The following is a 13,973-nucleotide window of genomic DNA, read 5'->3' as shown; positions in this document are numbered from 1 at the left end:
TCTTTTGTTCAAATTGATCCTCAGACCTTAGAAGGCTTGTGATCCTGGGCAAGACACTTAACCCCATTTGCCTCAATTTCCACATCTGTAAAATTAATTAGGGAAGGAAAAGGCAAACCACTGCAATATCTATGCCAAGAAAACCTCAAAATGGAGTTGGGAGTTGCACGAGACTGAAAAACAAAAAGCACTTCATGAATGAGAACAATCATTTTATTCTCAATTTTCAGAAGTGTCTTACATGCCTCTGTTGAACCAAGAACTTCTCCAAAAGCACACCAACTCTTTTGTATTTATTATATAGCCCTTTTCCCCAGAGTCAAGCATTGTGATAATTTTAAATAAAAAGTACTTAATGATAAAAGGTTAAATTGAATTGAAATGAACTGAGGATTGGTATGTATTGTTTTTGGAGTGTGAATCATCCTGGCAATATACTTTGCACACCAAATTCTCAAGATCCCAGGAGTTTCTTGATGGGCAAAGGAATAACACTAAATTTCAAATCCCTTCCTACAACAACACTCATAATAGCAGAGGAATCAGGATTTAAACACTGATGTCCAGCAAAGAAGATGGCCAAAAAGTTTTAGGGCCACAGCAAATAAATTCTGAAGAAATAGAACAGGAGAGTGCTGGTAAATATTTAACAATTGTATCTTAAAAATAAAACAAAACCAACAAACAACAGCAAAACCCCAATGTCCAGCATGAAATACTGTTTAATCTGCATCATTAATATTTTTCTCCATTACTCTCAAGTCTAGATAATCAATAAAACAACAAATAGAACCTTGATTTGTGGCATTTCCAAACTTCCAAGCTAGATATGCACTGAAAATTAAATAATCAGGGGCCATTAGGAGCAAACTCCTGCACACCCCTAGTTAGAACCCAGAGTTGTGGCTTCTTGAACTCATTCAGAGAAAACTCCCATATGCTCCTACCAAACATTGTCGTTAACATCAGTTTTTTTTCCTTCAATCTCTAGATATAATTGCTTTAAAATTCTAAGATCATTTCTGAGACTTGTCACACATTAAATTGTAAAAAGTGTTCAGGCAGAACTATGAATAAACTCTTCCTTTAGGTCTTTATTTTGGAAATAAAAGACCAAAGCATAAGTGACCAAAACGTTGTTTATGAGATGACATGGTGCTGCCTTAAGGCCCTAGTCCAGTAGTATTGGATTTACATTTTAAATATGAAAAGGAAACAAAAATTAATTCTCAATTTAGATTTTATAATTTAATTTTAGTTTAGTAGTAGTCTCTCGGTAACTGAGGATGACGATTGTCTTTGTGCACTTTCATCTATATTTTAAATAAAAAGGCTATTTCATTTTTTTTTGCTTCAACAGAAAAGGACTATGTTACTCATACATTGACACACATACCTCAATCTAACAACTCTTGATGCATGTGCTTTATTTTCAGTGTCTTCCTTCTCACTTAGGAAGGAAGCTATATGTAGAGTAGATGGCCTTATATTAAGGGGTCAAAGCTCACTGAAGCTGTATCATATCAAGGGGAAAGAAGGAAGTAGGGAGTATCATCAATATATTCTTCCAGAATAAGTAGATTCCAACATAAAGGTAGTATTAAAAAAGTCAATTCTCTACACAGCTGATGGATCTCAAAATCATTCCCAATTCTGCCCCCCAGTTCATTCCAATTTGCTTTCCTTGGGAACAGTATCTATCTGAAATTTTGGGACATAATATAATCTTCAATTTCATTGACTATCCCTCTTCCTGAAATACTTTACCACTGCATCTCTGTCTCCTGTCATCTTTGGCTTTCTTCATGTAGAAGCTAAACCTCTGCTTTCTTCAAAAAACTCTTACTGATCCACCCTTAATTGTGTCCACTTTATCCTGAATGTCTTTATTGGTCATAGTTGTTTGCATGATGAGCTCCTTGAGAGCAGGGGCTATTTTTTCCCTTTTCTTTTTATCTCCAGTACTTGCCATAGCTCCTGGCACACTGTTGTTCAGTCATTCAGATGTGTCTGAGTCTTCATGACCCTATGGACCATTGTACACCAATACTGTGTTTGGAATTCTTGGCAAAGATACTGTAGTATTTGTCATTTTCTTCTCCAGCAGAGTAAAGTAAAACAGAGGTTAAATGACTTATCCAGAGTGACATAGCTTCTAATTGTCTGAGGCCAAATTTAAACTTGGGTCTTCCTGACACCAAGCCCAGTGCTCTATCCACTAAGCCAACTAGCTGCCTCCTGGTAAGTAATAGATACTTAATAAATACTTGCTGACTGCCTGATTGGATAATACCTAGAAAGTTTGCTTTGCTTCTTTTCTCCATACATCTATGTCTTTACTCTTATTTTTCTAGACTCAGATAAAGATGTAGCTCTTCTTGCTAAGGCTTAAGTTTGACTTCTTCAATTCCAACACTCATTTCTCCTAGGAACTTTGTGCTATGTTCATTCCTTTTCTCATCTTCATTCTGTTACCATCTATTAGCACCTTCTCTTTTGCCTTGATATCCTCTTCCCTTAAAAATCCATAGTTTGATCTTATCACCTCAAGTGATCATATTGCATCTTTTTCCAAACTTTCACTATCCACTTTCTGAAAAGAAACATCTATATTTGATGCTTCCATTCTGTCACCTCACTTTTCAACAGATTGCAGTTTGGCATATATTACTCTACCCCAGAACTGAAACTACTGTCTCAGAAAATTCCAATGATTGTTTAACTATCAAAATCCCAAGACCTTTTTATCACTATTTTTCTTTGATTTCTCTATAACTTTTCATACTTGCAAATATCACATACTGGATATTCTTTCCTCTCTTAACTTCCATAAAGATGCTTTCTTTTGCTTCTGTTGATTTATTTCTGATCCACCTTTGTGAGTATCCTTTGACTTCATTTGTTTTCCAACCAGTGTTGAGTATCCCTTTATTGTAACTATTAGTGATCATCTTATATTTTTCTTCTCGTTTGTGAACATCCCTAGAAAGTATTCTGCCAAGGTAAGTGAATTTATCCACAGAATTCAAAATTTCTCCATTTGCTATAACCAGTGGTTCTGTGTATGAATGACACAGTGCTGACTGGTGGAAAACCTCTGTTTTCTTCATGTTAATTGTCAGGGCAAAATTGGCACATGTAGCAGAAAATTAATCCATATTATGTTATATCTCATTCTCAAAGGCTGGCATGATTGCACAATCATCTGCAAACAGAAATTTGTGCACCGAATATCAGTCTTTTAGGGTTGATTTATAGCTTTCTTAGGTTAAATAATTTATTGACAGTACAGTAAGCTGACCTTAATGCCATATTCATTCTCATCAAAGGAGTCCAATAACATTGCTGAAAAATGTCATACTAATGTCATACTAAGCACTCAGCTCTATTTCATTTCATTGGTGACTGGGAAAGCATGAGAGTAATGTACATTATACAGAATCCTTGAATGCATACCATCATGAACTTTTCTTAGCAACTAATTTTTGCTTTGATTATCCACAAGCCCTAATGACTAACAGTATTAAATCCTATAGCCAGATGGACAAATACTCTATGCATACCTTTGTTCTCCTCCTAACATTTCTCCTGGAGTTGGCAGACAGCAAAAACCATATCTACCATTTGTTGGTCCTTTCCAAAGTCACATCAGCTCTCAGGTAGGTGATCATCTTCCAAGGGTATGATAAGTCTATTAAGGAGGATCCTGTTAAGAATGTTCCCAGAAATGACTGAGAGACGCCCTGAGTTTGTCACAGGATAACCTATTACTTTTTCATTTATAGAGGTGAACAATGGAGGTATTCTTGATTCCTTTGGGGGGGTAACCTCTTGTCATGTAACCTGGAAGATTTGATTCAGCCCACAAATAGCCTTCAAGGAATCATAGAAGCACTTTGGGTGGTTACTAAAAGCATAAAACTCAATTTTACCTGCCTTCTCACTGATCCAAGAATCCTACATCTCTCTAAGCTATATTTGTATTTTACTTTTGATGGTGTTTTGCCTTCTTAGAGAGAAATGAGCTATCATTTACCAGCTAATCATGCTGGTAAACCCTATAGAATTCTTATTTTTTCATTTAGTAGCTTCTGGATTTCCCCATCATTTTCATCAAACCAATATTGATGTTTGTATGTATTCTGGCCCAGATAAATAAATGTAGTGCTATAAAACAAATCTCTGAAAGTTGCCCACTTCTTTGCTTCAGTGTTGCCAATTACATTGTTAGCTCAGCTCTCCCTCCATGTCCACAACAAACTGTTCCCACATTAAGAAGCACTCTAATCTATTGATGCTATCTTCTGGTAGTGGTCTTGCCTTGCTGCCACCACATTTGTGGAATGCAAATGTTTAGCCTTGAGAGGATGAGGCTATGATCAGTCCAGCACTCTGTACCACACATAGTCTTCATCACTCTCACTTCCTGTCTACCACTTCTCTCTACAATGACATAGTCTATTAAATGCCAATATTTACTTTTAGAGTGCATCTACATTTTTTTTTCATTTGGGCAAATGGAAGAGAGTCTTGGTGATGAGGTCAAGAATATACAAATCTTCAGTACTAGAGACTTCAGTAGTAAGTGACTGTTGCTGTTGTTATTTCATACTCCATTATTTCCAAAGACTCTCTGTCATATCTAATAGTCTACTCTACTCTATCATTAAAATCACACAAGAATTACAAGCTTGTATTCTATTGGCACACTGTTGATGTATCTCTACCTCTTCACAAAATTCTTTGACCTCATCTGGTTTTATCATGGTGGGAACATATGCACTGATGATGGTGGTATGTTACTTTCCTGCAAGTGGCAATTGCATTGTCATGAGCCCATTGTTCACTCCTTTTGGAAGGCATACAGCTTGTGGAGTAGATTAGATTTGATTGTTAAACCTATGCCATCTTCACAGCACTCCTCATCACAATGACCCTTCCAAGAAACACATGTATCTAGTTCTGACTTTGGTAAACTGGCCATCACTTGCCAGCCTGCTTTCATTTAAGGCTGCTATTTAGATGAAATACCTGCTGAGTTCTCTTGAAAAAAGAGCTGTTCATCTTTCAGGTATACATGATTTCATGTTGTCCATAAGTACGCACATATTCCATGTAATAGTGATGAATATAATCATCTTTGTAAGAGTTTTTGTATATAGCTTTGCATGTTTTGACCACAAGGAAAAATCCCTGCTTGACACAGGGTAAAACAGGCCAGGGTTAGATGAAATAGTTTCGAGCAGACAATTTTTAGGGTACCTTTTCTTGTCCTTTCCTCATGCCAGGAGGTGATCAATGTGGTCCTTTAATAAGCTACTTAGACTCCCAGAGGACTGCCAAATCCCATTGCTGCTTCCTATAAGAAGACAACTTTGCCTTGGGCCACTTATTGTGACTACAGCTCCCAGTGTATGTACACATGCTGCTTTATCATTTGCCCATCACCAGAGGAATTTTGGGGTAGGAATAAAATAGTAAAATAGTTAGTAAAATAGCAAACTGTAAAAATGATAAAATGGTATGGGTAATGTCTTTTGACTTGTGCATAAATGAGATTTAAGTGAGGCAGAGTTACTTAAAGTCCTAGGCATTACTCTCTCTTCAAGAATCATCAAACTCTAGTGACAAAACCAAAGTCAAGATGACTGGTGATGGCTTGGGAAACAATGAATAATCTTGGCTCCCTCAACGTCCAAACTCTAAAATCCCCTCCATACCTGCGTCTGCTTCCTTCATAGCTGTTGGAACAAATTATTTATATCTACCCATTCTGCCTGGAAGATTTTTACATGCTTAGGGTAGATATCCCCTAACTCATGGAGGGGATTGAGACCTATCATCTATCAATTGATCTGGTTTAGCCTGCCTGCCAACAAGACTATTTTGCTCAGGCGTGGCCACTATGCATGCTCTAGTTTCTTGGAACCACAGGCGACAAATGGATGGTAGGTGGACACAAAAGGAAGAAAGCAGCACTGAATAGAAGGACTTGGCAAGCCCTCAAACCACAGGTACTAAGCATTTGTGAGTATCCCATATAGTCTTATATAAAGATAAAGATGACACAATTTTCTCCCTATCCTTTTTCAATTTAAATACTATTTGGTTGGTGTGTACAGGATGTTTAGGGAAGACTCTGACCTCTGGTTTGAAAGCTTATTTACCAAGCTATTTTCAGGGCTGCTTTCTTCGTTTGATGCCCACCTGCCACCCAGCTCTGAAATGAGGCTCCAAGAAACTGTAGCATGCACAAAGGTCACACTGTATTATGCTCTTCCATTGATCTTTTCTTTTATGGAAACATACACAAGTTTCCCTTGTTTAAATCACTACTACTACTACTTCTGCTATTACTGGTACCATTTCTGCTGCTACACTGATGATGATGATGATGATGATGATGATGATGATGATGAACCTTCATTTAACTCTCTTGCTTTCTCTAGCTATCATTATCCTTTTTTACTGGCAAGCATATTGACTGCATAGTTTATATTCAGAGGTATGTTGGTAAATTTTGAGGCATCAGATCTCCAGGAAAAATAAAAATAAGCACAGCACCCTTTTAAATTTAATTCACAATGGGAGGGGGTTGGGAGGAGGGAAGGAAAAGAACATGAATCATGTAACTATAGAAAAATTTTCTTAATCAATTAAATAAAATTTTAAAAATTAATTTACTTTATATTATTATCATTTTCTTCATCCCTTTCATCATTCTGGACAATCAACAAAGCAATAAGCCATGATTGATAGCACTTGTCAATTTCCAAAATATAGAAACTCATACTTTTATGACTCAAATTTTAATGAGCAACATGAGCCAGTGACTTTCTCATTTATAATTTTCATTAATTTTTCTGACACACCAGAGATTGGTAATCATTATCTCCTTTTAAAATCATTCTCTTCTCTTAGTCTCTAAAGAGCTTTACCCTTCTGATTCATCTATCTCTCTGAAAATTTCTTCTCCATTTCCTTTACTGATTGAACTTCTTAACTGTGGAGATTCCCTAAGGCTCAGTTCTTCTCTAAGTTTATTCTATCCCTGCAAGCATTCAACTATTCTCATGGCTTCAACTATCACTTCCACACTTGTGATTTTCAGATTAATATCTTTATAATTGGCAATTTTCACTTCATTTCTGACAAAGTTACATTTCAAATCTCCCATCCTAACTTAAGTAAAAATAACAAAACTAATATTTAAATAATATTACAAATTTTGGATAGTGCTTTACATATATTATCTAATTTAAGCCTTTCAATGACTTTGAGAGCCTGGTTTTTGTCATCAAATACATTTTCCAGTTAAAGAAGAAATTAAAGTCCAGAGAAGTTATTTCTTGATCATTGAGATGTGCATAGATAGTAAATTTCAGAGGCAAGATGGGAACCTGGGTCTTCCGAATGCAACTTTAATCCCTGAATCATGTTTCCAATATATATTCTAAATGCAATTTCTTTATCCTATTCCTTTCTGACTCTAAATAGGATCTGTTTTTTAAATTTGGCAAACACCTTGCACTGCTGTTTCCCTCCAAGGCATAATCAACCAATCAAGCAATTAACACATATTAAGTGCCTACTCTTTGCCAGACAGTGCCAAGTTCTGAGAACACAAAGAAAGGCCAAAAAGAAAATGTTCCTGCTCTCAAGGAAATCATATTCTAACTCTCCTGGCATTTGAAAAAAAGCATGGTTCACTCACCCTGAATGACCCCTGGCCTGAATTAGTTTTCTGGTAATCAGTCCCTCTTCCTGTCACATGCAGGAAAAGATTTTGCCTTTGTAGGACTATGTCATCTCCTATAACATGTAGAACTCTTCAGCTATGTGATTTCTCCCACATAATGATCTTAGGGCAGTCATCAGTTAACCTTTTCTCTTCTATACCCCCACAGGATCAAAAAACAGTTTCTTATACTTTGGTATCCCATAATATCATTCTGGATATACTTGATCATTTACTTATAGTTAGCAGTTAAGCAAAAAAAAATGCTGAAACATAAACTGAGCAGTATTATGACTGATGCTTAAGAAATGTACAGACAAGTAGACAAAAAAAAAGAGTCTCACCAGAGAAGACACTGGGTATCTTGGAAAGAAAGCTTTTGACAGTCCGAATAGGAATTCCATTTTTTTCATCTTGCATGCGTGCTATAACATCTTCCATCTAGAAACACACAAACAAAGAATGTCGTTACCCTTCAAATACAGAACAATCTCTAGGATAGAAATGTAATTCATATTTATAAAATATTTTAAGATTCACATGTCACTTTTCATATAATGTTACATTTGGTCCTCACAGAAACTCTGTGAAGTAGACATCACAAATATTGTTATACTTAATAGATGGGTGAGTAAAGCAAAAATAGATTAAATGGCATGCATAAGGTTACATAGAGACATCTAGCTGATATGACTTGAACCTAAGTGTTTTGAACTCTAAATCCAATATAATATTCACTAGCCCTTCTGCCTCCCTCTTTTCTACAAAATTACATAAACAACATGAAAAACCAGTGGCTGCATGAGTTTTTCAAGACTCAGAACTATTTCATGTCATGATTATTCTTGACATTTTTGTTTGATGTTTTCAGTTTGATTAGAAAAAAAAAGATAGAAAAAACGGTTAGAGAAAAGGTCCATTTTAAGGATTGCTGCTTTATTAATCAGAGCTTTCTGCTTTGAGTCTCACATCCCTCTCTTGCTCTTTCCAAAGTTATAACTGCTAAGATAAGAGAGTGTTTATTTTTGAAATTGTCATGAACCCTTGTTGAAGTGAAATTCACACTCCATTAATGTTACCACTACTGAGCCCAAAGCAAAAGAAAACAGAAGATTAAAAGGCATCTGCCTGGATTTCTTCTTCCTACAGGGGAATTCCAAGAGAATATCTGTAGTTAAGTCTAATATCTAAGCTGGGAGAGCTTCCTGGAAGCTTAGAGCTGGACAACAGCAACCTTTGTTCCTCTTGTCCAGCACCAATATCAATTTATTGCTGCACGTAGAGATTATTCAACATAGTCAAATTTGAAGTTGGACAATAAATCCATGATGAAGCAGATGTGATTCAGGTGAACATGATCTGATCCGACTCCTTGAAATAATTCTTATCTTACCAGAGACTGATATTCCTATCAAATCTGTAAGTCATCATGCATACATCATCTCAAATTTAAGGGCCAAAGGTATCACCCTCACACCTACAACCTTGGCAGACTGTCTTGCATATATGGGCTATTAAGCATAGGTTGAGGGCAGGAGGATGACTCAGAAGAACTTCATATCACTACTATAAAAAATCAGTCAAAAGACTTCTCTGCTAAAGATGGGTCACTTGTCATTCTCATCTATGTAACAGAAAACATTTTTATTTCAGGAATATTGCAGATTCATCAAGTTTTTGCTAATTCTTGGCCACTTTCACTGCTATATGGAAATAATACCACTTTGAGAAGGGAAATCACAATTTTTCTATTTGGCAGGGTATTCAGAGGATGCAATAATGCTGTTTCTTATCGATTCTATTCAATTTAGTTCAAAGCAATGTGTGTTGTGTTAGCTATATAAAGACAAAACCAACACAAATTCTTCCCTCAAGGAATTTGTAATCTAATAAAGGGTATCTAATAAATTATCAAATAAGCTAGAATATGATAACAACAAAGGAGAGCTACAGACAAAAAGCTCTACTGAAATGTGAGAAAGGAAACACTTTCCTCTGAAGGGAGCAGAGAAGGGAGCATAAGATATATTCATGTCATCTTAACAAGACGAGAAGCATCCTAAAAGGAGGAAAGAACTGAAGATTGAATTCCAGGCATGAATAATGGACCAAGTCAAAGTCTTCAATTAGAAACAAAATCAGTACTTATTCCCTACATTTTTTAAGTGCCCAAGAATTTCCAAATTACCTTCCAACCATTTATCATTTGATCATCCAAACAAAACCCTTGATGAAAATAACCTAAGTATTGTTTCCCTTGTTATAGAAACAAACTTAAATTGCTTCTCTAAAGTCACAGAGTTATAATTTAAACCAAGTTTTCTGATTCCAACATGCCATAATTATTGTGAGACTACCTAGTGTGAGGGTAGGGCCCCAAACACCTCCATTCCACTTAACTCTGATGAATTTATTAGGCAAGTACACATCGTCTTTGTTCACTGATATTATACAAGGGCTTAGATCTGTTTTGGACTCTGTTTGGTCCTTCTATGCCAGTGTATATGCTTTTTTGTCGTGAGTCCCTTGCAGTTCTCCTGAATCTTACTTGTTCATAATAATGAAGTCATTCACACTTGATCATCATATACTTTTGCTTTTGCATTGAACAACATTCTCTTGGTTCTGCTATTTTCACTTTGTATTGCTTCATATGTCTTTTCCAGGTTTTTTTTTTGTGATCATCTTGTTGTCATTTCTTACTATACTGTAGTATTCCATTACAATGTAGGTCCTTTTTCCATACCTTTATCTCTTTAGGTTACAGACCTAGTAGTGAGTGATAGAGCTGGGTCAAAGGGTATGTACAGTTTACTGGCTCTTTGAGAATGGTTCCAGATTACTTTCCAGAATGGCTGTATCAGTTCATAGTTCCATCAACAATGTATTAGTTTTCCTACATCTAATTTTCCTAGATCCTCTCCAATATTTATAATATTTCTCTTTTGTCATGTTAGCCTGTCTCTTGGATGGAACTACTTAGTTCTTCTAAAGGATATCAGAACTTTGTGTATTGATTTACTGGAAGTGAAAACACACACAAAAATGGATTGACAGAAGGGTTTTTCAGTCACCTTATTTGTGTCTACCAAATAATGATAAATCTACAAGAGTGGAATCATTTCATAGTATTTGTTTCTTTCTAGATGAGGCATAACGTTTTGGATAGAAGCATTCGACTTAATCCAATAAATATTTATTAAGTATCTACTATGTGCCAGTAACTGTGCTAGGAACTAGAGATATAAATAATAAAAAACAGACCTTTCCCTCAAGGAACTTATCATCTAATAAGGGAACACATTATATAAAAGGAAGCTGGAAAGTGGAGAGGAAGTAGCAAGAGGAGGGGCATTTTGTTCCATGGAGTTAAAACCAAGCAGAGCTACAGTTGGAAAGTGGAATGAGATGAAAGTTCTTTTCCTTTCCTCTATAAAGATATTTAATGAAAAATTACATTGGAACTATGATATATTAATTTCAATCAAAGCTATATTTTTCTTATATTTATTGTCCTGTGTTTGCCACTGATGTTTTATTCTAATTCCTGTCTGTAATATTCCTGAAGATCATATCTGATCATGACACTTTTCTACTCAATAGATTCCAGTGACTCCTAATCATTTCCAGGGTCAAATATTAATTACTCTGCTTGGCTTTCAAAGTTCTTCACAACCCATCCCACCCTCACTTTCCAGTTTTCTTACACTTTACACACACACACACACACACACACACACACTTCAATTATACTGGTCTTTTGCTGTTACTTGTATAAGACATGCTGGCTGTCCCCCCAGATCTGGAATATTCCCCCTACCATCTCTGCCTCCTGGCTTTTTTAAAGCCCAGTTAAAAGCTCACTTTCTATAGGAAACCTTTTCTAATTTCCCTTAATTCTAGCTCCTTCTCTCTGTTAACTCCAATTTGTACTATATCTTGTTTGTATCTGATTGTTTACATGTTATCCCCTCCCCATTAAACCACAAGTTCTTTGTGAGAAAAAATGCTTTCTACTTTTCTTGGTATCTCTAGGGTTTAACAGGGTACCTGACATAGTAGGTACTTAATAATGGTTTATTATCTGTTTCTAAACTGATGATTATGCTGGGAAGACCCTTTTTGGTTTTTTTGGTAGAGATGTTGGAGTGTTTTGCCATTTCCTTCTTTAGTGCATTTTATAGATGAGGAAATTGTGGCAAATAGAGGGTTAAGTGAGTTGCTCAGGATCACACATCTCATGTTCCAGGTCAGATTTGAACTCAGGAAGATAATTCTTTTTAACTCCAGGACCAGCACTCTATTCACTGTGCCACCTAACTGCTGATGCCAGGCAAATTCAAGCAAGTTTGGTTTTGTTTGGCTTTTAAAGAGGGGAGACATACAACAGAGTTTGTAGGCATCAAGAAAGGAATCAGTATAGAAAAATTGAAATTTAAAGAGAAGTTAGGAATGACAATGTGGGGGTTCTGGTGGAAAAGATGGTGGGGCATGCACTCATGGGTACATATGAGCAGCAAGACTTGGTAAAGAGGAAGCCTGCCTTCTCCAAAGAGAGGAGACTAAAAGTCTATCCAGTTCTATTTTTCCTAAACTCCACGTGGACTATCAACCCTTTGTTGTTTACCTTTGTCAATAACCCCATTGCTTTTACAGACTTTTTCAGTATTAGCATAGTAAGCAGGACACACTTTCAAAATTAATAAAAGAGGTAGGGGGAGGACATAGCTTTCAAAGACTGCATAGAAATTTCCAACATATTAAGGTGGCATTCAGCTAAGAATGGAAAGAACAACAATCTTTGTGTGCCTGTGTGTGTGTGTGTGTGTGTGTGTGTGTGTGTGCTGACACACGTGCAAATGAAGCCTATTAAATCTTGTCTTTCAGGGGACATTGAAAGATGTGATCAGCATTTGTAGTGAAAGGAACAGATACAGGTAAAAATCTAGCACTGAAAATGACTATGGTTGTCAGAGAAAATGAACAGTTTGCCTTCTTTATCCTTTGTTCAAATGTGTTCTTTGCTAATGTGATGATCTCCTGGAATAGTAGCCAAGGGAATGGTTGTGGTGTCAGTATTTTTACCTCCCCTGGGATTCTCTTTTATGGTTTAATGCCCTCACTGGAATCAGAATTAAATCCACCTTAGGGTGAATCTCATGAGGAGATTGCAATAGAAATTCAAGAGCAGATTGTATAGTTGGGCAGTCTTGGAGACTCTTCACCAGGCACTGGGAGTTTGCTTTTAACAAATAACATAATTCAACTCTTAAATTTATAGATTACTTTTGGCTAATATTTTAAGTTTATTTTTACCTAACAAAATCAGGATTACATAAATAGATAACTCCTATATTCTACTGTCACCTACCTTTTAGTGAAAGGCTTCTTGGCTGGTCCCTTGCCTTTAGGCTTATAGTTCCTTTGAATTGTTCCTCTAAATTCCACCCTTGCACCATAAACTCCTTGGTCCTTCTTTTTAGTCTTTGAAGGAAAAAGAGCTTTTCTTGACTTCTCCCTCTCTCCTCTGTCTGGCTGCTGCTGACAGTCCTCCTTAGCATGATGTTCCTCTCATTTTTGTACTTTATATCTGCCTTAGCTTCCTTCTGTAATCAATTCTTCTCTACCTAGTACCAATTATTGTTATAACCTTTTTGAATTACATAGTCATCATGCTCTTATCTTGACATACCCATTGAATGGGAGTAGATTTCAGGTGAGGAGTTTTTCTGGCTTAGAGGAGCAAAGGATCTGACAGTTTAATTAACAAGGGAAAATAGTTTTATGTTTAACAAAGACATTCTCTCAAGAGCAAAACCCATAATCCTTTCCCTTTGGTTTGGTCAGGTTGCCCTTCATTTTCCAGACTTGATTTTTAGCCTAGAAGCATAAGCTGCTTTGCTTCAGTGTTAGCCTCTTAGTTCTCTTTCATTATCTGCTTATTGACTTAGATCAGACCAGCTTAAATAGCAGCAAAAACCTCTTTCACTGACCCTTGAACTACTTTCTCCCTAGGTACCCATAAAGCATTTTGCTTACATTGTTCTTAAGCACTTATTGTGTATTATTCCATACTATTTGTGTATGGCATAAATGGGCAGATGAGAGAGAGGTGTAAGAAGGCTATGGCCTATTTTCAAAGATAATAAATATAAAATCATTAAGGTATATAATTTAGGGAACACCTGAATAGAAAAAGAATATTTTAGTATACAGCACAAGCAAAGGAAAAGCA

At 36.2% G+C, this 13,973-nt stretch overlaps 1 protein-coding gene across 4 annotated transcripts in view; it reads right to left on the bottom strand.

Moving 5' to 3' along the window:
- Positions 1 to 13,973, bottom strand: part of RGS7 (regulator of G protein signaling 7) — a 742,720-nt gene that overhangs the window by 405,009 nt on the left and 323,738 nt on the right. For all 4 annotated transcript variants that reach the window (XM_007481562.3, XM_007481561.3, XM_007481558.3 and 1 more), the window contains exon 3: positions 8,083 to 8,179. In XM_007481562.3, coding sequence (XP_007481624.1) covers positions 8,083 to 8,179 — 97 coding nt within the window. The remainder of the gene's footprint in view (positions 1 to 8,082; positions 8,180 to 13,973) is intronic.

The sequence above is a fragment of the Monodelphis domestica genome, chromosome 2 (genome assembly GCF_027887165.1).
Source record: "Monodelphis domestica isolate mMonDom1 chromosome 2, mMonDom1.pri, whole genome shotgun sequence".
NCBI lineage: Eukaryota > Metazoa > Chordata > Mammalia > Didelphimorphia > Didelphidae > Monodelphis > Monodelphis domestica.
Note: the sequence above shows the minus strand (reverse complement) of the source record. Positions and strands in the feature narration are given on the sequence as shown.